Source organism: Drosophila mauritiana, chromosome 3L (genome assembly GCF_004382145.1).
Source record: "Drosophila mauritiana strain mau12 chromosome 3L, ASM438214v1, whole genome shotgun sequence".
NCBI lineage: Eukaryota > Metazoa > Arthropoda > Insecta > Diptera > Drosophilidae > Drosophila > Drosophila mauritiana.
The window spans coordinates 3659027-3685250 of NC_046669.1; the positions used below are offsets into that span (position 1 = coordinate 3659027).

The 26224-nt window shown below is 39.4% G+C and overlaps 1 protein-coding gene across 6 annotated transcripts in view; it reads right to left on the minus strand.

Annotated features, from left to right (window-relative positions):
* The window catches only part of LOC117141477 (protein nutcracker), an 89313-nt gene that overhangs the window by 39888 nt on the left and 23201 nt on the right, over positions 1-26224 (minus strand). For 3 of the 6 annotated variants that reach the window (XM_033304949.1, XM_033304947.1, XM_033304948.1), the window contains exons 2-5: positions 23096-24082; positions 12180-12344; positions 12018-12116; positions 10089-10520 (exon numbers count right to left, since the gene is read on the minus strand). In XM_033304949.1, coding sequence (XP_033160840.1) covers positions 10089-10520; positions 12018-12116; positions 12180-12344; positions 23096-23900 — 1501 coding nt within the window. In that variant the 5' untranslated portion in view covers positions 23901-24082. Of the gene's footprint in view, positions 1-1549; positions 2363-10088; positions 10521-12017; positions 12117-12179; positions 12345-23095; positions 24083-26224 lie in introns of those variants that run through there. The other 3 variants (XM_033304950.1, XM_033304951.1, XM_033304954.1) reach the window with 2 other exon arrangements.

The window sequence follows — 26224 nt, forward strand, 5'->3', positions numbered from 1 at the left end:
GCTGTAAAATTGCATCTGTAAAAATAGCGCAAAAATTGAATAAAACTAACTGGAACAGAAAAAGGGGGCGGCAACTGGGCGTGTGCAACGCATAAATGTGAAAGGTTAGACTTGCAATGCGTGTCAGGAATGCAAGAGAGCAAAATAGAGAGAGGGAGAGAGCGGAGAAAGGGGTAAGAGAAAAAGGCATGCAAAGAAAGGGTTAAGTGCTTACTCATACTTTGTGGTTTATGGAATGCAAAAGCAAGGAACAGCTTAAGGGTAAAATCCACAGGGATAAAGGTGGAGAAAGTAGTGGCTAAAAGGGGGACTAGGAGCCAAAGGAGCCTGCCAAGTGGCCAAAGACATTCGCTGCCCTCGCAGGTCGCAGGAAATGCCCGAATTGAGATGGTTATAGAAAGCTAACCATGCACAAGGAATCGGCACGAATAAGTGAGTGGCAGGTATTTATGACCTTTTGTTAAAGACAAAGTATCTGACAAAAGATATTAAAAATGTTTTAATTCAACTATAATTGATACCTTTAAATAACTGCAAGGTTCATCAAAATGAAGGTGAAGGCAAAGCTTGACTGACAATCAGGACGAATGCAATAACCGCAGAGGTAAACAAAAGAATGCACTTAACCTCTAAACAAATGAAGCCACCGCCTCGTTTACCTAACATACCTTTCATATCCCAATCTAACCAGATAAACAAACTCAAGGACCCAAAAAGTCCTCAAACATGCACCAAGAAGTGAAAACAACAAGGAAACTGCAAAAGGAAACATCAAAATCACGTTGCACTCAAAAAGGCTATGGAGTAATTTACACACAAAGACCAACAACAAAAAAGTAGCAAAACCCGCTGAAAAACCATAAAAAGCTGTAAGAAAAAACCAGAAAAAATACACCGAAAAAAGGCCATGCGAAATTAAAAAAAGAACAAAATAATCGGGTTGCTATAAAAAATGTTATAAATTGGTGTTAAGTGAATGTTAAGAACGAAAAACTTAACAGAGAGAGAGAGAGAGAGGTCAAAATGGATAAAGAGCGCGCAGGATGCAAAGCGCAGGCTCTCATTTCCGCTTTTGTGACGTCGTCGGTGACGTTGCATAGAAAAATGCGAAACTGCGTGTGCAGCAGGATGCGAGAAAAACCGAAAAGCGTGACAAAATAGGAAAAGCCTCAAGCCTGCGATTTTTTCTTTCCGCCTGGGATTTTTCTTTTCCTTTGGGAGCCGCCTAATGAGCGGAAGGAAAACCGAACGAGTGAGGTGGGAAAATTGTGGGCGGCGACAGGTTGACGATTGACGGTTGAGCAGCATTTAGTGGAAAGCGCATCTGACAGTTACAAAAAACTTTTCCTAAAATTAGTCTAGAACTTTTCATAACTCATCTTCTTTTCAACTTTAAAGAACACAACAAAATATTTTGTAAAACTTTCAAAGATGACAGAGTTAATTGAGGAGAATCTCTTTCGTTTACATAAGGTTCAACATTAACTGTTGAACATACAAAAAATGACCAATGACTTATTTACAAGTATCAATACTATTATTTTCATACCTTTGAAACAAGCACAACCCATGATGTAGCCCATCATCAGCGTGGCTTTGATGTCGCCCTTCAAGCTGATTCGCTTGTCTCTCAATTAACTTCTTATCCTTCGATTTTTTAAGCTTGTTTGAGTAGTTGTTATTGGTGATTTGGTTGGTGTTGTTGAGGTTCGGATCTTGGGAAGGTGAACGACATCGGGAAAAGTGTGTTGTTGAAAATGGCAGTTATGGGAATACACTTAATCTTTCGCCGCTCTCTGTTTTCTCGGCCATGTATTATTTAGCACGCAATCTGGGTTTATGGGACCTTAGCGTCGGGCCTTATCACTCTTAACGGTTAACGGGAATTTATGCAATAAGCCCCATGAAACTTTTATTTATTATTGCACACCGTACATCATTATTAACACACGCACTCAGTAGCTTTGATTTACACTTGACTTTATCACATATGCTAGTTGTTGATTGGTGTTTTGTAGTTGATTGGTGTTGTTGTCTATAGCTAATAAAGCCTTTCGATTTGATTTCGCTTGACGTTTTCGTTTTTTATATTGATTATCACTTAGAATTGGTTTGGGTTTCTTATGTTGCCTTGCTTTTTGTCTTGCCTCTCTGATTGCTTTTCCTTATTTGGTGCTCTGCTCTCGGAATTATCTTTGTGCGATGATTGTGGAAAATGTACTCATTCTCGATGATTTCACTCGTTGCTGCTTAATACCTCCCCGTCTTTTGGTTGCTCTTTTTTTTCAGTTTCAGTTCAGTTGTGCGTTTGCATTTTATACTTTATTTTACGTGATTGTGCAGTTGTTGTGGTTTGGTGTTTGTTGTATTTTAATTTATAGTATCACAAAAGAGAATCTCTGACAGGCCAGCAGGAACCAATTAAAATTGTTATTAATAATTATGCGAAATTAATCATAAACATTTAAGGAAGCTGTAAACGCTTTTTGTGCTTGTATTTCGGTTTTCGGTTTGGGGAACATTTTTCAGGGTTGATAAATTGGATGACTTTATGATGAAAGCGACGCATGGAAGAGGGCATTTACTCGGGAAATGTATTTTTAGCAGGGAGATCAAACAAAATGCGTCAAAGTGCCGGCAAAAAATTGGTTATTAAATTGCCAACAAATTCAATGTCAATGATTTCAGTCCATTCATTTATATATTCATTCATATAACTTTATTAGTTTATATTGCATTTGTATTTCTTAAACACCAAACGCGAATACTTAAGCATTAATTCACTCTATATGTAATCCAATCCATAATTTGTATTGTTGAATGCATAAATTGTGCTAATTTGTCTGCAATCTTTCCCATATTATCACAACACGAATAAAAACACATTTTAATCGATTTGAAAAATGCCAAAAGAAAACACTTTACGCAACCAACTTGCGCCACTCAAAAACGCCCACAACCAATTTTACACATGGTTTAAGTTTCATTGGAACTTCAAATGGGCAATGCTACCCACTCGAAAGCTACTGGCCCGAATTGCGGCCATATTTGCTTAAACAAGCAGCCCATTGTCCATAAATAAGCGGCAGACACAAACAAAAACACTAGCTGAGAAAACTGTCAGTGGCCCAAATTGATAAAGATTATCCGAAAGCCAATGCGACAGGCACGGGCCACGATGCCAGAAATGAAAGAAAAAAAATAAAAACATATACATACGTACATATACATTTATATACAAGAAAAACTGTGACTGCATTGATCAAAAATCCACCAGCAAAAATTCCAATTTTAATTGAATTCAAGCTGAGAGTAATGGGATTCAATGGGATTCTGAGAACAAATAAGAACCGCGAAAAGGCAGAAATACAATACCGGAAGTTGCAGTGAGACAAATTTCTCGCTAGCCAATTGTTCATAATTAAAACACACACAGACCAGCAGCAAAGCGAAACAAACATGGGAAATCAACGGACGACCACATCAAGTATACGCCACCATAAAAGTGAATTTTTTGCGCGCGAGAATTATAATTGATGGCGCCCACATTCGGTACCAATATCTCTTCCATATCCATATAGCTCCCCATCTCCCGCAGCTGTCGCAGTGTGGATTTTATGGCCCCGGCTGGAGGTCAGTAGCACATGCCCCGCGCTTCCAGAGGTGAACAATTTCGAGGGGGACGGGGCAAGACATTGACATTGTCATCATTCGACTTTTATGGCGCCTTTAAAAATGTATCTCGAAATTGTTGCCATCGCTGGAGCGAAGATGGCGAAATGCGAGATGAGTAGCAAGTGGAGGAAGTGATATCAGAGGTGGGATAACGAATTTTGAATACCCTTGCAATTTAATGGGGAAGAAATATCAGTCTCATCTACTTTAAAGTTTACAAGATTTTTGTAGGATTTTTCTTAACATCTGAAGTTCTTAAATCTTAAATCTGTTATTTCAGAAAGTTACAGGACCCTTCAAAAAATGGTAGTGTATGAACGTGAAATGAAAAATGAAAAACTGAAAGATTTTTGTGTGCTGCTCGGTTTGTTTTTCGCCCAGTTGCTCTTTGGCTCTGCCTTTGGCAATATGTTTACACTGGGGAATGCGAAAACAATAAATCGGGAAAACGGCGAAAAGAATTTCCTAATTAATGAGCTCGAGGGTCGAGGCGTTCGAAATACTTGTGTATATATCCCGAGAAATATAAGTTTGAACAACAAATTAGCCGAGCCCCAAGTAGATCGACCACCCTGCCGCTGGAGAAGTAAAATTCAACGCAGGAAAACCTCTAAAATAATGCCGTGAAAACGGAAAATGGAAAAGCGAACCCTGTTGAGTCATTTGCATGTGTTGGTTGTCTGGTGAACAGGAACCGGATATCCACATGCCGGAATTACGAGCGTCGGACATGCAACCAAAAAAAAAAGAATATACATAGGTATAAAAATGGGAGTGGTGGTTAGAAATGGGCGTAGCACGTCTCTATTTGGTCACCCCGATTGGGCTATTGACTTTGCACCCGTACCCTGCTGTTTTTTCTGGATTTTAATTAGCCAAATTAAATTCGCATACAAACAAAACACAGCTGTGAATGAAAATCGATTTAGCGCTGGCTACTTTCCACATTAATTTCCATTATAATGGAGAGATGTTGCCGGTCCGCTGGGAGGGTAAACAAATTGAAACGAATTCATTCATCAGGTGACCTCAACTAATGAGCCGGTATGCCAAAGCAAATAAGGCAAGAAAACCGCATACAGGTGGAAAGCCTGGAAAATTTGAATTCAATTGTGCGGTAAAATCCAATATTCAACCTATATTTATGCTTAGTTATGAACTTAATGTATTCAACGACTTGTAAAGTAGGTGATTGATTACAAACAACTAATCAAGCTCTTTCTGATTGCCTTCAAACCACTTTCAAGAATCTACGGCTTATCACCACCACACCATTCTTCAAACACCCTTGATGAGTAAGTTGGTGCAATCTTCGAGAAATGAAACGAGAATAATATAAATGACCTGCTGAGATAAAGAATGTAGTGGGTTTCTCAGGCAAGACAGTGGAAAACTCCACACCATTGCCATTGGCCTCAACTAATTGCATTATCTGGCTGACTCAATTTAGATAATATCTACATATATATATATATATATCCCTTATCTTTCGCTATGCGGCTTTAATGAGATTTCAATTTGGGGAACCAAGAATGGGATCTTTATTAGATTAAAATGCGGTGATGGGTGGGAATGGCAAAAGCAAATATTATATAATAAATTATATAGCACTGGCTAAAGCAAATATTTTATCATAAATTGTATATCTGGTTTACTTAACAAACATTGTATCATAACTTGTGTCTCTTTCTTTCCCATGCGATTTCACTTATATTTGCTTGCTAAATAAATATATAACCTGATAATTTATCAGTTTTCTTTTATAAATATGCTTAGTACCTAAACCAAATAGAAGATACTTGAACTCATGAGGAAATGCGAAAGGCTTTAATCATTTTATGAGTTATGAAATCGTAACATTATTACATCGTTAGTGTATATAAATCGTCAAGTAATCACAAATCCTCCCATCGCAAATAATATATATATAAAAACACATGAAGATATGTACATCTTGCTTTGTTGACTCAATATCTATTCGCTGGCAGTTCAATATACCCTTATCTTTTTCAGTAAACTTGCATTTTTCCTTCATTGGTCATTAACTCTAAGTACTTGGCCATAAAACTGAAACTAATGGCCATAACTCACTTAGGTAAGCTCCCAGCGGGAAATGGAAAATTGAGCAACAGGAATCATCGGACGCCCCGTTGGCGCGGGATGAGTGCTCACTGTACCGCGCACTCTCATTACAAAGTGCGTGACCTAGCCCAACAATAAGTGAAAAGTCATCTGCTCAGCGGGAAATCTTGACACTATTACACAAAGTTGAAGAACTTGAGCACAAAATGATTCATCGCTGGATAAGCACAAATATCGGTAAAAATAAAGCATAGCCATTTGTTAGTCAAATGATTTTGAAATCATCACACACACAATGGCAAACAGACTCTTCACACAGACACACACTGATGCACGGCTGGAATGCAATGGGAAAACAAACAGGAAAAGGTAATCGACCTCGTCGCAGAAAAATGGTTGCACAAGCTAGAAGGCCAAGAAACACGAAACTGGATTCAAAAAATATTAATAATCTGCATATAACTTGCCTAATTAATACTTATGGGCATCTTGTTTGGTTTGCAATTAAAAGCCGAAAATGTTAAACCTTTAGAAAGGCAAGAATTTTAAAAACAATGCATGCCGCATGAACTGGGAAAGAAAATAGTAGAAGGATATACCTAGAGAGCGGTGAGAAAGGAAAACAAAGGGAGAGCAATAAAGAGGAGAACGAGAGAATTGCAGAGAAACGGCGAAAGGGAAAGAGAGCCGCCCAATGGCAGGCAACACTTTTCGCAGCCGTCAACGCTGCGTATGCGTAATGTGAGCGAACAGTCAACAGAAAGTGGAATGGCGGAAAATTAAAGTTTACTGCACGCCCCCGTCCGCCCCCTTTTATATTTTTTTTCTTTTTAGAATTTCCACAGCCCCCTGTGTGCCCCTCTGTTTTTTTTTTCGACAGCTCCAACGACTTCCTGACGTGCAGGCGAGCGCAATTTATGGCGTGGCAATGCGTATTGCTCGCAAAAGGGGGTGGAAATGGAGCAGTGGCGCCTCCCCAAAGGGGGGCGTACAATAAGGCAACACCCTGCAGACGGACACTGGCGTATCCTTTTCTAGGCTAGACCACATAAACATTAATATTCATCACCTTAAATGGCTGCTTTTCGTGTGAAATACACATATTCAGAGGAATGTCTACTTCTTAGTTTTGGGGATTCCTGAGAAAATATTCTCTTTTTAAACACTATTTTGATTAAAGCTTTATACAAACAAGTTTATTTAATAATTTACCAACACTTCCAGTTTCCAAATTTTGGGCAACACTGCGTATTGGTAATGGCTGTCATATTTTATTCTCTTTTGCATATCCTTAAAAAAAAAATTAGAAAAACTGAGGGAATCACCCTGTTTCTACAGACATGCATAAATTAAACTGCATGTTTGGTCAGGGAAAAGTGGGCGGGAAAAGTTCAACCGTGTTTAATTTGCCTTCTTACACTTTTCCTCTCTTTTTAGCCCTAATGCACTCGCATACTCGCATGTTGCATTTGCACAAAAATTTCCTTTTTGTGTTTTTCCTTTTTGGAACGAAAATATTTTTGTTTCGCTTTTGTCGGCTTTGTTCGTCGGCGAATTGAAGGAAAATACAAGAGGCGAATGTTTTCTTTTTTCGGCATTCTTTTGTTGCTTTTTTTTCCCTGCTGCTGGTTCATTTGGTTTGTTGTTTGTTTTATGATTTTGTGGGCGGCACTGACGAAGCAGCGTTCTCCCCTTACCCGAATTTCCTTTTATTTTCGTTGTTTTGCTCAGTCAATTTAAATTGCATTTATTCAAATTTCGCTGACAGTGCTGGCGGTTTGCAAAGAATGCAATGAGTGAGCAAAAAACTATAAGCAGCGGTTTCATTAAGGAAATGGAAAAAGTTTGCAGGTGGCTACCACAAAGTAAGTTTTACGAGGTCGGGAAACAAACTAAAAATCCCAGAAACCAAAATGTTGCTTACAAATTCAACTGTATGAGTCAGCTGTTCTGCAAGTCCATTTCCTTTTGTTATATTTAACGAGATAAGAAACGGGCTGCAGAAACGGTTTGATGCCAATTGCATGTGACTAATTGGGTGATATAATATTTGCGATTAAATAACATATTTCTACAAGCCTAAATAAGCAGCAAGTACTTTTAAGCTGTATTCCCCTCTAATAAGATCTCCTCGTATTTAACTGCGAAAATATGGAAATTGTGATATGAACCGGTCTGAGGTCTACCCAAATATGACTAATTGTGACAAATAACAAATTAATGTTCTAGTAAAGTACTTTTGACCGAGAAAATCTCATATGTCGTAAGCTTGAGAACAAATCATCAATCAACATCAAGGTTTTGCCAATATGAATTTGTTTTACCAAAGATATATTCAATTTTTAATATTGATTCACAATTTCTTTTAAGTATACAGTGTATATTTGTTAGGGTTAGACAACATTATCCACTTCCCACCGTCACATTCATTATCTTTTCCACCTTTTCCAACATTGTGGCAAGTACATTGGTAAACAAAATTACTTCACCAAATTTTCAATGAACACTTGAGTCCCATTCTAGACATTCCAATATGCGCGGCTGATTGATGGGTGCAGTCAGTAGTTTATGGGCGGTAGTAGTTTACGATAACTTCCTCGTCGGCGTTTGTTTACCCTCGAAGGGGCGGAATTCAGAGAACTGGGAGAACCGGCGTATAGCCCATGTGACTCCGAAAATAAAAGCACAAAAAGCGAAAGGTAAACAGGAGGTCGAGGTAGTTAGGTGCAATTACTTTTGCGTATCGTTATTGGCCACTACACTATTATTATGCATTATATGACGTAAATAAGTTAAATTACGTATTAGTTATAAAGCACTTTACTCGCATAATTCTGCAGTAATATCTACGATTTCCTATACCGTTTTCATTCGATTTTCGGCTGTATTTTGCTTTATTATTTTCTATATATTTTCTTTTTTGTTTTCGACGGACGCGACGAGAACGCGTTATAATGTTAACTGAACTGTATGAGAACTGAATCGAATGGAATCGGGTTTCCTATAAAAATGCTCCAACGAAAAAAACGCGAGAGAGGAAGAGAGCGACGAAGAGCGGGAATGGAGGAAGCGGCGATAAAAGAGTAAGCTCCCCCGCTCTTTGCGAAATCGAAATATAAAATAAACAAAAGCGCAAAACGTGCGCAGACTGTGCGAAAGAGAGAGCGCTAGAGATGTAACCGTATGCCGGTTGCAGCCTCCCGTGCGAGCGAATGAAAGGGGTAGAACCGGCCAGAAAGAGAGCGCAACATCCAGATGCAAACGACAATAAAAAGCTTCAAAGTTAAGTCAACAAGGCAGCGCCATGAAAATTTAATAGTCATCAAAAAAGAAAACAAACTGGACGATAAATGTACGAGGCTGTGCTAATTATCAGAAGAATATCAAGATTGAGATGGAAGAAGGTAGCCGAATGCTCTGGAGATTCCACAGTAGCAGTGCTTTATGCCCATTTAAGTGCCATGGCAAGTCTCTCAGGCATCCCTACATATTTCAGCCACAGTCTGCACTTCCTAAAACCGAACTAAATTAAAAAATCACTTTTTTTTTTAAAAAAAATTGTTGGATTAAGTCGCTTGAAACATTTATCTCCATAGAAATAAGTATATCTTATATTAAGAAGTTTTTAAAGCTATACAAGTGTAATATCGAAGTTTCACTGTAACTGTCTGAGAATCTCATTCAGTTACTTGCGATAAACTTTTAGTAAAGTGCCGCAAGTGCTCCGAAAAGATTTGAAAAGTGAAAAAGCAAACATGGATACATTTGCATATGTGTGTACATATGTATGTATATAAATGGGTGTGCGTGGGTGACCCTTAACTAGGCGTTAACTGAGCTTAAATTGGCTTTAAGTGTCTCTAATTTATGGCTTATGTTGATGACGAAAACTAGTGGAAGAGACAAGCGCAATGATCACTTAAACGTAATGGTTAATACCCATATTGCAGTGCCTATAAAACTTCTAAAGAGCACTCCTTTTAAATTATTTAAACGGGCATATTTTCCTTTCCCTAAATTTCAAATTTGATAACTCATTTTTTTAAATTCCTCTTTGCTAGCAACTGCTCTCACTTTAAATTTATAAACTGCTTGAAATATGATAACATAGAATGTGTTGCATACTTGGCGGCTGCATGTTGAAAAACGCATGTAGATATCATGTAGAAGGCGTGTAAAATATAAGCATTTCATTACTTTTCAAGTTTTTGATAATCTATACAAAATATTATAATATTTTCATTGTTATTGCTTTTACCCCAATAAATTTTCATAGCTCCATTCATTCATAATATTCGTAGATTCAAATACATTTCTTTGTCGAAACTCACCGTTATTGTTGCTGATGGCGAATCGCTGCTGCAGTTGCTGTGCCAGCGCCTGGTGGTGCTGGGCCAGTGGTGTTAGGGGTGGTGGTGGTTGCCCCACGCCCAGTTGCTGGGGCGCCGACTGCGAATGCGGAACGCCGCCGCTGAGGGAAGATGTGTCCGAGGAACCGTCTCCTCCGCCGCCGCCGCCACCCACAAGGCCATTGGCCATGGAATTCTGTGGATTCTGGTTCTGACCGTTGAACTGCTGCACGGAGATCGAGTTGGGAAGTCCCTGGTTCAGCTGCTGCTGGGCGGCGGAGATGAGCGGATTGCCGGTGGTGGCATTTATGGAATTGTTGGCCTGGCTCATGGAATTATTATGGACGGCTGAGTTGAGCAGGGATCCATTCGCGGTGGCTCCACTATTGCTGTTGTTGTAATACGACTCCTCGCCTGCAATTCGAAAAAGCACAGATAATCAATGTCCTGTTGTAATTGAGTCTTTAGAAATAGCAGCTAGACTATTCTTTACTTTTTATACGGAATATACAAATGTCTAGACGTTTCTTTCTTTCTTTACTTTCGCAAAGTGAGAAGGAAGAGTAACCCAAGAGTAAAGAGGGACTAATATAAATAAATTATATGCTTTTAAAAAGGCATTTGAAGAATATGCTATGGTTAAACATTTATAAACTTGGGTTAATAACCACTAACAAACGGCATCAAAAATTTTTAAATTCGACACGTTGATTAAATCTTAGAATTACCTATCAGAACAGCGCTTTGGATAACTACCCATTCATAAAAGCTCTATTTAAGGTGTATATAGCGACAGCTTTCTCTTGGCGAAAGCCTTTCTCCAAGTGGCGCCATCTGTGGTCGAGTGGCGGCATAAAACTGCTTGCTTTGCCTGCCGCAAGCAGTTCAAAGTTGAGGTAGGTTCGGGATTCTTGCAGCACAGCCCAACGCCCCCTTTCCTTTTCCTCCACAATCTCATTTGAATGCATTTCGCGTTTTATTGTGGACGGCTGGTTCTTGTCTTGTTTCCCCTTGGATGCCTCAACTGGCCATGGGCATGGACAATTAGCCGCCACTGATTAATTGACATTTAGCGGAAAAGTCGCGACTTGGCGACGAGACAGCAACTCGTAAAGTCCGCTGACAAGGCGCCTCCTTGAGGTCCACGCCCCCATTGCCGCCTGATGTGATTCCTTCACCTCCTTTGCACTCAGCGAAATATTAGTTAAAACGCGAATTATTCAGCATCTTTATACGCTCAAGCGCGAATTCTTTAGCATCAATAGGTTATTTTCTCTCTCTGTACAGCCCCATTTGTTTTCGTCTTTCACCACAACACGGCCAATTGACGAGCTGCCTGTCACAGCTCAACTACGCAACTCAAGCGGAAGGAAGACGCTTCTTCTTTGGCAAGCAAACAATTTAGCAGAGTGCTAACCTGTCTAGTTACGCAGATCGGGCAGATGGGGGAGGGGGCTTCGACGGGGGGGATATCACACTATAAGCCTTGGCTATATCGTGCGTGGCTTATGGCCAATTTCCGTTATGCTTGCGCTTTGCTTTTGCTGCTCTTCTGGCTAAGCCGTAAGCAAAACTTGCCAGCAATTGGCAGCCAACAAAAAGTTTTGTTGCACATGGCAAATAAAACAGAAGAAACTAAAGAGGGAACAAATAAAACAAAAGAAATGGAGGGGGTCTCCGAAAGTTGTGGGAATAATCAGCAAGTTAATTTGTGCGATTGGCACGCATTAAGAGATATAGCAAATGTATATTTCAGATTGAGTTTTATGGGATTTTACTTTATACTAATGGATTTTATGTAAATACTGCGTAAGAATTCACTCGTATTCAATATATTCTTAATGAAATTAGGTTAACGACTATTTTAAACGACTCTGTAACCTGTAAGTTATAATATATTTGAAAACTCACCTGGTTCTGGAATATTGCCCAGGGGACTCTCAGGCATTAGAATCCCCTTTTGCACTAGCTCATCACGATTGGCACGCACAGAAATCTTACGCTCCAGGGCTAAAGGAAATCATATTAATTGATATTTGAAATACTATAGTTTAAGGCATTTGATTTACTTACATTTGGAGGCTGCCTCGAACTTCTCGCTCTTCTTTTTCCGTCGCCATTTCCAGGGCTTGAAGAATCTGCCCAGGGCACTGAGTTTGCTCTTCCTTTCCAAAGGTGGCGTCCTAGTGCCCGAACCCAGGCTATTTGTGCGTATGGCAGCTCCATTCTGTTTCTTAGCTGCAATCGAAAACGAAAACGAAGAGGGGCACAGTTAGTAATTAGCATACATGGCAAACATTTCAATGAAAACGCTCTGCCGGAAACGGAAGCGGGCGTTCCCCCATTTTGGGCCACCGTTTATTAAATGGACGCATTCCACGCCCTCTTTTACCGCTACTGCGGCGGAATGTAGTTTTTTTTTTTGCTTTTCCTGAAATATGTGTGCAAACTGCAATTTCATACGATTGTGCAATCATTAGCGAAATGCTTTGCAAGCTAGGAATTCAGTAATGGATTTATTCACAACAAAGAAATACAAAATGCACTGCCAACGGTGCGTAAAATCCTATTACTCAGGTCATTAAAAGGGAGGATTTTTAAGCAAATTATTGTATAAAAATTAACGGCAAATTTCACTTCAAATTAAGCGAATTTAAATGTACTTTCCAATTTTAAATATGTATTCCGAATTTGAACAACCCATCAATCCCTTTTCTGTTTGATCAAACGCAAAAGATAAACTTTAAATTGAACGTAAAATGCTTATAAATATATTCACTCAAGCGAATGAAGTTTCTTAGGGGAATCTCTCTGTATTTATTCCTTCAACTGGACAAATATTTAAATTCCTACTCTGCTATTTGAGGCTCCATGTCAGTTTGCATTGGGAAATCTCTTACCCCAACAATTGATGCCGAGGAAATGGGAGAAATACATACCCGTACACAAGCAAAAGGATGAAGATAAGGCAAAGAAAAGTCAACACAAACAGCACTAGATATGTCGACTCATTCCGAAGTCGGACCGACCAATTCCGCCCACTTTTCCCTGCTGTTGATGCTGCTTTTTCAGATAAGCTCTGGCATAAAAAAAGACTACACCCACATGCTGAAAAACTTTGAAGTGCTGCCTGCATTGAAGCGTTGAAATTAGGCTACCTGAGCATAGGAGAAAAGTGCGGGGAGGGCTGGGGACTTTGAGGTAGAAAAATAAAGGGGAACCAACTGTAAAACTACTGCAAATGGGCTAACAACTATTTGGCTTCCTGATCTTCTTACCATAACTGGGCTTCTCTCGCAGCGACTGCTCCAATTGTGGTCAATTGTTGGTCAACAGCAGCAGCAGCAGCCAGTTACATAATAAAAACTGGGCGGTAGGGGGGACACAAGAAGTGGGTCCAGCATCTTTAAGTTGCTTCTGGTTTCGTTTTGTGTATCTCGCAAATGTGTGCCACTTTGAGGGAATTACTTTGGCCAACAGCAGACGCCCCACAAAGAATAACAGCTAGGAAAATCTTCGACTCATTTCGAATGGCGCCAACAAAGAGAATCGCGCAGCGGCGGGGGAAATGCGGAAAATACCCGGAAAATTGGGTGACAAATTCACTTGGTGAACATGTTTAGTTGGAAAGAAATTCTTAGAGTCACTATTCAGATCGTTGAATATAAAAACTGTGCACATATAAAGATATTTGTTTATATTTTAACAATATTCATTGAGTACTTGTTTCCAGCTCATCTTTAAAATCACTTCAACCTTTAAGTCCTAAAATAATTAACTTATAATTGGTTTAATTCTCATGCAAAGGAAAATTACTTAAATTATACCACTGCTTTTCACGATGTTTGTTTTAATTCATTTATTCATATGGCTGGGAATAAATAACCCCCTGCATCTTCCCACACCGAGCAGTTAATTAATTTCAAACTAATTTGTTTCCCAGTCCAAAAGATCATAAAATCGGCATACCCAACCCGGCTGGTAAACAGATTACACATCATCAGAATCTCAGCACGAGACCAGAAATTGTTAAGACGAAATGGCAATTTCGGACGCGTCTTCCCCAATTTCCGCGGCTGTTCCCCCGTTCTTTTTTTTATGGCCCAAAGGGAAAACCAAATACAAAATAAGGCAAATAATGTGCGCTATATGCAAAACACACGAAAATAAACAACGCAGTCGACGTTGTCGTCATTATAATATTTTTATTTCATTTTCCTTACACGATTTTCTGTGGCGAGAACCGGTTTTGGGGAGCTTCGTTGGACGTTTGAATGAATGCAGCAGCTTCCAAGATTTTGGCTTCGAAAAAAGCGTCAACGAGTACAACAACAACAAGTACAGATAAAAGTACAACAAAAGCCAGTGAAGGGCGCGGCATAAGCAACAGCAACAATATCATAAAAAACAGCAACAAAATAAAAAAAAGTATTGCTATGCGAACGCGTGGAAAACGGGTTTTCGCGAAAGTTGTTGTCATTGTTCGCTTGTTGTTGCTGTTATTGTTTTCGCTGCTATTCTCGCTTGAGCGGCAGTTTTTTGTTACCACTACAGTAAGGCATTGATAAAAAGAATTCTTTACAGATGAATAAATCTGACTATTTAACATGAATAACTAGGTACTCAAAAGAAATACTAAGGTTTGTGTTTATTAGCCTATAATATATTAAGAATATTTTATTTTTATTTTACGAAGTATCCACTTTAAGAGTAACCACTGTAGAGGGTCTCAAATTTTTCGGGGCGCCCGCCAGATTCGCTTGAGGCCAAAAGCGAGACAGTTAAAGAGGCAGAGAGAAAACCCAAGATATATGGCTGACTCTTGCTGGAAAAATGTTTTCTTCTCATTGTTGTAGGTATGTTGCACGATGGGGATGGGTGGAAAAGGGGGTAGCAAAGGGAAAACACAGTACTTGGGTAAAAACAAGCCATAAACTGGCAACCAGATGAGAGTCAAGGAGTAAGAGTATGAAAACATCCATTCGATATGTGGATAAATTATTACGAGCACACAAATTATGAATGTTTAAGCTGGATTTATATGCAAAGGGTTCAAAACGTATGGATTTTCGCTTGAATTTGCAGCTTAAAGAAGCTTTGGTTTTTATACATTAAACTTGTTAATTTCTTAAGTTTCATATATGGTACATCTGTTCGTAACCTTTGATCTTACCTACATGCACGATCTATTGAAGGTGTACGAATTCCGTTCTACGTAAAATGTCAATTGGCGTGTTCCACTTTAGAGCGCACTTCTCGCTTATAAATAAACAAAAATCGTCGCTGATAACTACACCGCAAACACGAAGAATAAATATAAGAGTATAAAAAACGGACAGCTAACAATAACATGGGGGAATTTATTTGTACAACGTGATGTGCTCAACAATTTGTTAAAATAACACAGAGAAGAAGAGCTGAGAAATAAACTTAAGTCGGGGATTTTAGACACCTAACAAAGTCAAAGGTATATAAATTATATCTACGACTTTATCGCATGCAACACATTTTGTATTTGAGGCAACGAATAAATTTCCACAAAAGCAAGAGTGAGTGAAAAATCAGAGACTGAGGCTGACACAACATGTCAAAGCTGAAATCCCACAAAAACAAACCAAAAGTTAATTACAGCGAATAAGAGTAATGTATTGGCGGTGGGTGCGTGAGAAAAATATGCTATTATTATCGTAAACATCTGTAAATGTTAATTTTTCGAAACATTATACTAACAAATAATTTTTTTGGTAATTTTAAAGCGTATATAAATTATTATCTTCAAGACTTAATTCAAATCACGGCTCATCTCTAGCGAGAAAAAAACATGGCCAAAATGTCAGACAGGTTGAAGCCTTTGGCGGAAAGTGAAACACTCGCAGAGAAAAGAAAAAGTGTAACAAATTGTGTGAAAAATAAATTGTAATTTTCTCTAATTTGCACCCCATGCTAATTTCTTATAAAATACATTTTCGGTGTGCCTTGTTTTTCTGTTTTTTTGAAGGTTATTCGGCACTAATTGAAGCCAGGCAACGGCAATTACAAATGAATTGAACGCACAACGAGTCGCTGGCAATTTGTGGGCCCGGTCTAATGTCGATTTGATTGCAATATGAAGCCTGAAATTAAATGTAATCGTGTGCAATCGGATTGGCAAGTGAAAGGGGTTCGTTCAGGGGGGGTGTGGGGATAGGTCACGCCCCGTGGCACGTAGTTGGGCAAGGTATCGAAAAAGCATCGCCAGTCAAATGCACATGCACAAAATTTTAAAATCGCATTACGTATACGCAACGTTGCGCAGCAAAGGGAAAACATGGCGGTGTGGGGTGTTGTATTGGTAATGAATTTGTTTATTTTTGTATACAGTTCGTGAATGAACCGAAGCATTGAAGCATAGTCATCGGCAATGACAAATCCGAATCACTTTACATCGCCCCTAGATAGTTGTTGACATTGAGCAGAGTGAATGACAGCTAAATTACTATGGTCACTATATGAAGTTACTGATTATTAAGATGTCTAAAAATAACAGAGAGTGAAATGATCAAGCAGCAAGCTTGGATATTTATAAAAAACCTCATCATTCACTTAAAATACTGCTGGAATGCCTAATAACATCTTTCACCTGCCATTCGAGATTTATTGTCATCAAATTCCAATACAAAAATACACATGATTTCAACCATCTTATTCACCTGAGCCCAGGCAATCAAAGTTGCAGCTAATTGTATGCCGTTGCAGGCACAATTCCCATTATTTGCCCGCAAATTGCCGGCGTCTGTGTCAAAGTCAATTATGAAACCAATTTCAGAACTGATTCCCGGCTTCTCTGCCCCATCCGTTTCTCCATTTCTCTATGTTTCTCCGCATTTCTCCCTACAGAGAGAGAGAGCACGTAATTGGTCGAAATTCGTGTGGCTAACAATCGTTCAAATTAAACGGAGACGGAGACTTTATGAATAATGGAATGGCAATGAATCATGCGACGATCGAACGAATGAACAATAACAAATTGCATATTAAATGCTTGGCCATAAATCGTCAAAGACTTTGCAGCTGCCTCCCATTTTCTATACACTTTTTTTCAGCTTTAATAAAATCCCCCATACGCCCAGTTGGACGCTTATAAAATGCACGCCGCTAATTGCATTGACATTTGACATCTTCCGAAGGGTTTTATAAATAGACATGAACATCGTCATCGGCTTAATTGACTCGTGTGTTGGAGAAAAAATTGAGAAAATCTCAAGGGTAGGGTCTCAAATTTCCACATATTACTTACAACTTTGCTCATTTATCTTTATTTAAACAAGGTTCAATGGCCTATCGTCTACGAAATCGAAGGTAAATATTTACAAACAACTTACAAGATATTTTGAAATGCAAATTAATCCCCCAAGCAAGACATGAAAAATGTTTTTCTGTAATGGCCAAATGAATTTCATTCATCGACCTATAAAAATAAAATTGAACTTCAATTTGAGCACACAACACATTTTAATTAAAAATCCTTGAAAAATTGTTCGCTTTTATTTGGCATTTGTTTAATCAGCTCACAAAATAATTTCCGCAAATGTATGTCAGGGTTATTTAACTTTGCATTGTATTTTCTTCTTTTTGCTGGCAACAGAGAATTTTCGCATAACACTCTTTATAAAATCTTAGCCAATTTTCAGTACATTGTTTACATTGCTTTACAGCCAGTAAAGTACAATAGTTAAAAAAAAATAGGAAAATATAAGTACACAAACTACAGAAAGTTGAAAATGTTGATAAACTAATTTGCGTCAGAGCCTTAAAGTTGTCTGGAAATTTGCATATAAATTGTTCAACATGTATGAGAAAATAACAAGTAAGCAATCAGAATAAATTACTTTAAATATTTGTGATTTAATTATTCCCCTTGCTTTAAGCTTGCGGTAGCCCATCTTAAATTGACTGTAAAACTTTTAGCCATCTGAATGAATCTTGAACATCAATATCTTTTGAATGAAAATTCTTAACACAAAAGACAAACTTTAAGTACTGTTAATTGATATTTTTGCAATGGCTGCAAACAGTTTTTCACATCGGAAAAACTTTGTCCGCCGTTGAGTGGCAAACTTTCCAACTGTCAAATTGGCCAACAGCCAGGGAAATCTGGGAAAAGTGGGTAGGATGGAAAATGGCAACGCAAACAGAATCCGACACCTGGACAATGTCTGGTCGGATGTCTGCACAGGATGATAATGACGACGACGTTGACGATGATGACACTCAACGGAAATGAGCAGCAAACTTTGACACATTTTGCACAGACTGTACTTAGTCTACATATCTGTCCCGCCGGAAAGAGACGGACAGCGTAAGTGTGCAAGAGACAGGGCGAAGTGATATCAATTTTGAAATGGACTGGATCCCAAAAACTCTTGACCTGCAATGCAGCTTCCTCTGTCTGGCCATCATTCGCAGTTCCTACTCATTAATTAAGCGCAGCAACCAGATGAATACTGACAGATACAAATCTGAATACATAAATGCACTGAGAGACCAGTTTTGGATTTATAGATGTATTTAATTTACTTTTTCTGTTGGTCTGGTTTACACAGACTCATACATATTCAGCCATTAACAGCAAGCAAATTGCAATCATTGTTGAATGGATTGGGGTTCTTTTGAATGCAGCACTTTTTGTGCTGAACTCTGTCGATTGACCGATTAACATAAACATTTTCCTGATTAATGGCCGTCGTGTTGGCTTTATGTTTTATTTGGCCTGGGTGCGGTCCATTCAATGTGATCGATCATTGTTCGATGGCACTATGGGACACATACATATATGTATATAGAAATATAGCTATAGTATTCAACGTACTCTGGGCCAAGTTAGTGGCACTAAGTGAGTTGGCCGAGGGTCATTACAGACGTCGGTTCATTAATCATATTCCTCGGATCATCAATGGGTCATGGCTTCGATTGGTTAGCTGGTTTCTAAGTTTATTGCCGAAGCTTTTTGTTCAAGAAGCTGTCAGGTAAATGTGTTAAAACGCTTTCAAAACTTGTGAAATGAAGTTTAAGCCGGCGGCTAACATGAACTTATAAAGGTTTTCAACATAATGCCAGGTTGTGGCACTGGGAATTGTTAAAGGCTAGCTTTGAAATACATTCTATGCTATTTTGTGCCTTAAAAGCACAACCTCTATTTCCTCAAATTCTTCGCATTTCGCATAGTGAAAAAAACCCAGTGAGCAATCTTCCGATACCCCAATCGACCAGTAAATAAATACTTATCAATCATGGGTAAACTCACGTTTTATGCAAACAACTCTTATCTGGCAGTAACCAAAGCCACAGTTCCCAAACAAAAGTACCAACTCAAAGCAATGCAAAGAGAATACCGCTCGATGACTCAGAAAGCTTATCGCAACTGGAAACCAAAGACAGCGACAAAAAAAAAACTATTAAAAATTACAAAATATTTCGCACTTCGCTGATGAAGTGGATAATCATCTACAGTAATCAATAGTAATCATTTCTGCCCAAATGCAATTATCACCTTCGATTGAACCCACACACCAGAACGCAAAATAAATGTAAACACGCAGAGAGGCTTACGTAAGAATCCAAATTCAAGATTGTAAAAACGCCCACTTCCCTCTTCGGCAGACAGGCCAAAAATAGAAGAATTCTAATCAGCCAAACATTTTGACGCCGATATATTGATTAATTCCATTCGGTTCGATTATGGCCCCATAAATTCAAAAAGAAAAGAGACAGCATGGCCAAATTTTGCCCCAATGAACGTCAGTCGCAAAAAAAGGAAACTAAATTTGGATGCCAAAAATGAGTGGGTTAAAGAGAGCGAAGGAAGCCAGGATACGCAGTTTCCAGTGGGTTTCCATTGTCTACCTGCCTTTTGTGGTGTATAAATAGCGGAACACAGGACACATCCCCTTCAAAAAAACCGACCAAAGCTGGAGACTGCTCCTCTTTATCCCCCATTTGGAGCCCACTTCATGTGTCAAGTTTCAAGTTCGGCATTAACCCCCAGTTTTTGTGGCAGAATTAAGTGCTCACATGTTGTTTATGGGCTTTTATAAGCGGCACGTTTCTCACACTCTATTAAATTTATAGTATATAAAGTTTGGGAATATAGATTTGCCTGCTAGCAAATTAAAGTCATTAATAGGTACTAGATAATTCTTACTGTTTTAAATGTTTTTTTATAAATAAATACTCTAATGGGTTAAAGAGATTATTCCGTGCATATGTGCCTGATTTGCCTGACTTTGTTATTATTATTCCTGCTACCGTTTCGACAACTTTGTTTGCTTTTTGGCGTCCGTCGGCTTTCAGCTCCAGTCAGCTCGACTTGCCTCCTCATTTCAGCACTCCACTTTTATGGCTACTGTGTTTTTTACGTCTAATGGGCAGTAACTGTAGATCTGACAGCGAAATTGGCGTGCAAATTGAAAATAGAAAAACGGGCAGCAAAAAATACAGAAACAAGTTCAGAATCGAATGAAATTTTAGGTGAAGCGACGACATTGTATGGAGTTTATGGCCTTATTACGATGGAAAATTGGAAAAAATAATTCTACTTGAACAGCAACGTCTATTGATTTGCACAGCTGGGCAGAAAAAAGGGTGAACAATTTCCAGAAGACTTGCCCGCCAGGGAAAATGAATTGAAACGAAATTGAAAAGCGTTTTCAGGTGGCAAAAGGGTAGGGGGATCGGCAGTTAGTTCGATTTATGCTTTATTGAAGGCAATTTGTTGTTCGCCTTTTTTGCGAACCAGTAATTGAACATCGTAAATTCCCATCGCCGGTTTCCACCCCGGTTTTTTTTCTTATTGATTTTACAATTTTTGCAAATAACAAAAAAAACACACAAATGTCATGGGAAATAACACACAAGTCATTTGGAGGGGAAGCTTTTAATTCGGTGATCAATTGATGACCAGGCTATAAAGGCAGTTGTTATATAAATGCTTGACAATTTCGCACATCACATCACAACTGCAATGAAAGCAACACGTAAAACAGAAAACCCGATTTAATCGACACCGCTTTTAAACAAAATAATTGCAAAAATATTCAAGGAATGCGGCTAAACCAAAAGCAGTCAAACAACAATAAGAAAATAAAACAAAAACACACAGAAACAAAGACGTTGACTTCCACACATGCACAGAAAACAATTGGACACCAGTTTCGTGGTTAACCACAATGTGGCAATAAATATCTGATCATAAGTAACTTACTTTGGTATCTTTACAGATACATCCATTACTAATCACTTTGTGTTGAAAATATCTTGACATGTGATCTCACTAACTTTCAAATATAAAATGACATTCAAATCTGACGCCTAACTTTCATTTATTTTATATTTTAGTATATATTTTAATTTTTTGTCGTGCACCTTGCGTCGAACACCTGTGTTTACGTACAACCAACCTCCTCACATAACTGGAATGAATCATCCACTCTGGTTTGACACACTGAATTAGCCCACATCCATCCATCGCCTATCTGGTTTTAATTTGTTTTTTCCAGACGCATTAAAGAGCCATTTCCATTCTCCACTTGAACTTGAAATCTTCAGAAGAAACTGAGACTGAGACAAAGGCAAGTGCAAAGCACTTTAATTGCATCTTTAAATGCCAATAATGCGAGAGATGCCCCCGAAACTTAGCTAATTTGTCTAAAAATAGTCAACCATCTCATTTGGGGGCTTTATTATTTTATTTCTCTCTCGACTCGAATTAAGTTTGCTTTGATTGATGATGCCCGATTATTATGAGTCATGGATAAATATATATATATAAATATATAAAATAGCGAAAGAAATGCCAGTGGGTAAGTGGGTTAAGTTGGTCCACATTGATTTGTATTGACATGTCACGGTAATCGGATATGGGGCACAAATGATTGCCACGATGACTTGTTGAATGAGCCCAATAAAAAGGTGGCAAATAAAGCGGGCTAATAAAATACGCACATTAAATAAGAGAGCATAAATCAAACTGTGCCCAGTGATAAAGATATTCAAATATAAATGTATAATATAACTTGTTCCACGAGGAAATAAATAAATAAAGAAAAAAATCGAATTTAAATTGAAGTTAAAAGAATTTAAGTAAACGTTTCGATTCAGTTATATTCACTTCAGTTTGAATATAATTCATTTAAACATCTGTTGAAAAAGTTTTTGTTTGCATGCACATTTCAAACTTTAACCCATCCCATATTGTTCTTTTTTTTGTTAATTCGTTTTTTACACTTCAATGCAGAACGGAAATGTGCTTTTTTCATCGTTTTTCGTTTCCCATTTTCCATTTGTGTTTGCCCGTCGACGGGCCCCAAAATGGTTCACTGCACTTGACTCTGCGATTGTGGGCGGTTGGTGGAAAAACGGGGCGGGGCTGCGTTTGGCAGCGGATTGGGTTTGTCAACGCTTTTATCTGATGCCTAAAGCGAAACAATATGCTGAACGACAGAGGGGGAGATTCTGGCAGAGGGCACAGCTTTAATTCTTCTTTTGTGCGCACTGCACACACATCAGGTGTGACATACAGAGGGGTGGGGGAAGGGGAAGAGAAAGGGGAAGGGGAATGGGAAAGGGGAATTTCGAGGGTGCGGTCCAAAGGGTGTAGTTCCAATGGAATGCGGTTCCCCCTTTAAAATTTATTCAGTTTTAAAAACAAACATGAGTTTAAAGGGGACATTTTACAAAGGCGTTTTAAAAAATAACACATTTAAAGGGGTATTTAACTCATAAAATAAGAAAACTGCATTATATATGTCATTAAATAAAAGTTAAAGAAATTAAAGAGCTGTTTAAGCAGGCTTCAAATAGAATTTAGAAATAAATATCCCAGAAAATCTTCTTCATAACTTCAAGAATACTTCTACTACTTCGCAAAACTTTACATATAATATTCCAAAGTTTGAGATGCCACACAACAATCCCTATTTATATTTCCTCAATGAAAACCATCGCAAACTTACCGCACTGCCCCCCGTTGATGGCCAGTCCATCCTTGGCCGCCTGCTGCTGCTGCTGCTGCGCGTTGCTGCTGTGCAGGATATCCGATAAGGATAAGGACGAGGCGATGAGCTGACGCTTCTCCTCGAAGTTGAGGAAGTCCATGGAGTTGCTGCGCTGCGGCGTGACTGTTATGGTCACCGACTTCTGCATCTTGGCGACCACACAGAGCTGCTGCTCCAGATCCGATGGGCCAGTGGACTGGGCGTTGGGCGAGTCCGGGGGCGTGGCAGCCTGGGCGGAGGGATGATCGATGCCATCGGTGAGATCGGGCGGTGGTAGCTGCAGCTGCTGCTGCAACTGAAACTGTTGCTGCTGCTGCTGCTGTTGCTGGTAATTGTGGTTCAGTTGCATCTGATGTTGCTGATGCTGTCCGTAGTAGCTGAAGGCGGACTGAGCGGTGGCAGCGGAGTACGAGGGTGGACCCAGCGGCGAGTGGGGCGGAGCATGGGCCACCCTGGAGGCCGCAGCGGGTGACAGTTGATAGCCACTGTTGCCGGGTGAGTTCTGACCACCGTCGTGTCCATTGATGACCGCCACCAAAGTGGCCAGATTATTGCGACTGGTGTTGCCCCGCTGCTGCGCCTGGAACTTCTGCTGCTGCTGCAGCTGTTGCAGCAGTTGTTGCTGCTGCTGCTGGTACGCCATCGGTGGATGTTGCTGCTGCACGTTGCTGTTGCTGCCGCTGTTGCCGCTGCTGTTGCTGCCGTTGCTGTTGCTGCTGGCCGTCGACTGTTGGCTGTGCAACTTGTTGCTGCGCAGCGACATGATTGTCGAGTGGGAAACACTCTTACTCCTTCATTGTCACGTGACTTTGGCTGTTCGGCTAATTGGCGGTTAGCACGCCCGTGTGCGTGGCTTTTCCTGGGTTTTCTACGCTTGTCACCCCCACTTCACTCTTCTTGTGTCACTTTTTCAAGGGTTTCACTTTTCTTTCGGCGCCTTAATGGCTGCAATTAAAATGAGGTTGCTTGTTGTTGGCGGGCTTGTTTTGTTGCAAGTTGCCGTGCTTTCTGGGGCAGCAGGCAACAATAACCGCAGTTTAACTAGGCACTTGTCACTTGATTTAGCCGCGAATTTTGCATATTTATGTTTCTCTTTAGATTGCTTTAATTGTCCTTCTAATATCTCCGAATCGCACAAGATTTGTATCAAAAGGCAACAAAAACCACGCCTTCTCTCTTCACCCACATCTGATATTTTTTAAACTTTTTCCTGTATTCACATAGTCACAATTGTATGTTTAAAGCAAGCAAGCTTGTATCAAATTGAATAGTTATTGATTGCCTAGTCCATTTACTCAACAACTTGGTCAGCATTTGGTCAGTTGTAAAATAAAACAATCAACAAGAATATTCCTTACATGGGTTTCCCTTCGAGAAAATTAACTGAGAATGCAGCATTTTGCACAAATGCCACAAAAGCCACAATAAAAACACACAGAACGCAACCACTTGACGTTGTCATCATCAAAAACGCTGCAATTGCCAACAGCTGGTGAAGATTTTCCATGCCAAAAAGATGTGGAAAACCCGGGGTGAAAACAGAGTGAGAAGCGCACTGATGGAGTTGATGGAAATCCATCCAAGGAAATGGAGCATCATCATGTGCACTGCAGCACTGCTCCACTTGAACTGAAACAAAAGAAGCTAAAACGACGGGCAGGAGGGAAAAGGGCTCCAAAGGATTTCTGGAGGATGGCCAAAGGCAACAAAGGAAACGGACAAGGACGAGGCAGCCGAAGGGAGAGCACTTCGAATTGAAGTGTCCGTGGGGAAATCGAGTGTAACCAAGCCAAGTGGGTTAAAGGAAGGGGGTTAAACACACGAGGGGAGCTACTTTCCCAGCCAATTTTCAGCTCTTTAAGATAAGCGAAAGGGGTAAAATGTGGCGATAATCGAAATAAGTAGAGAAAACTGATCACATATCTAAATTTCAATTCTCGAACATAAATTACTAGGAAATTTTAAGTTAATTAGCACCAGCAAAGTAGAGATGATCTCATTACAAATTAGACTCTGCTTTACTCAAAAAAAATACGTTGAAAAATAAATCGCATTTTGGAAATCCGAGCAAAAAGAACTAAAAAGCAGACAGCGAAAATGCATTTAAATCCCGCTGGTGAAACAAATCCTTTTTGCAGCTCAGACAAACCGAAACTCAAACTCGAATGGAAAGCCAAAAAGTTTCCCCACAGAATTTAAAATCCCCCCTTCTTTCCCTTTCGAAAGCTCGCGGGAAGGTCAAAGGGCAACGAGTTGAGTCAGCTCGAGTTGGAGAAAATCTTATTAGAATGCATATTGGAACGCAGGTAGGTAACTTCGTTCAGTTGAAAGGTTCAGACCAAAAAGGGAGAATCGGAGAATTGGAGAATCGAAGAAAGGGAGAACAGCAGACACGCAAAGTGCACAGGTAAGCGGAATTGCGGCAAGATTATGATGATGACAGGATGCACACAAAGGGGCACCATCACCATCCCGAAATCGAAGAAAAAATAATAAACCATGCACGACAGCTGGAACCTGAAGATATACATAAAGGAACCCGAAGGTACAAAGGGCGGTCCACAGAGGAAGAATCTCATGCGGCGAATTAAAATTCAATTCGTGTTCCTTCCTTTAATTCGACTCGTTCTGCTTGTTTTCACTTTTCCTTGATCTTTGAGTGCCAGCACTTCGTATTAAGAATATTTAAGAATCTTTAGAGAATGTTTCATACGATATAATATGATTTATTTCAGAAAATAGCAAACTGGAAATATAGGTAAAAACTTTCCCAATATGATAACTCCAATTCAAGCACCATTTAATGACTGTCCGTCATAAAAAGTGCCCGTATAAATATTTTTTAATTTCTTGCCTGGTCTGCTGGCCCACAAAGTCGATAGGAATAGTTGTGAGTTGTTAACCAGAACAGCGCTGGGCGAAATCTTGGCTAAGAGTAACTGTAACTAGGCTTTTGTGGTCCGCTGTCCGATGTTTTGTGGTTGTTTGAGTTGCTTGTTCCAGTGCACTGACTTTTGGCTCGTTAGCTTCGATTCTGTTTTGAGTCGGCAGTTAGTTAACTTTTTACTTTTTTTATTATTTCGGTTT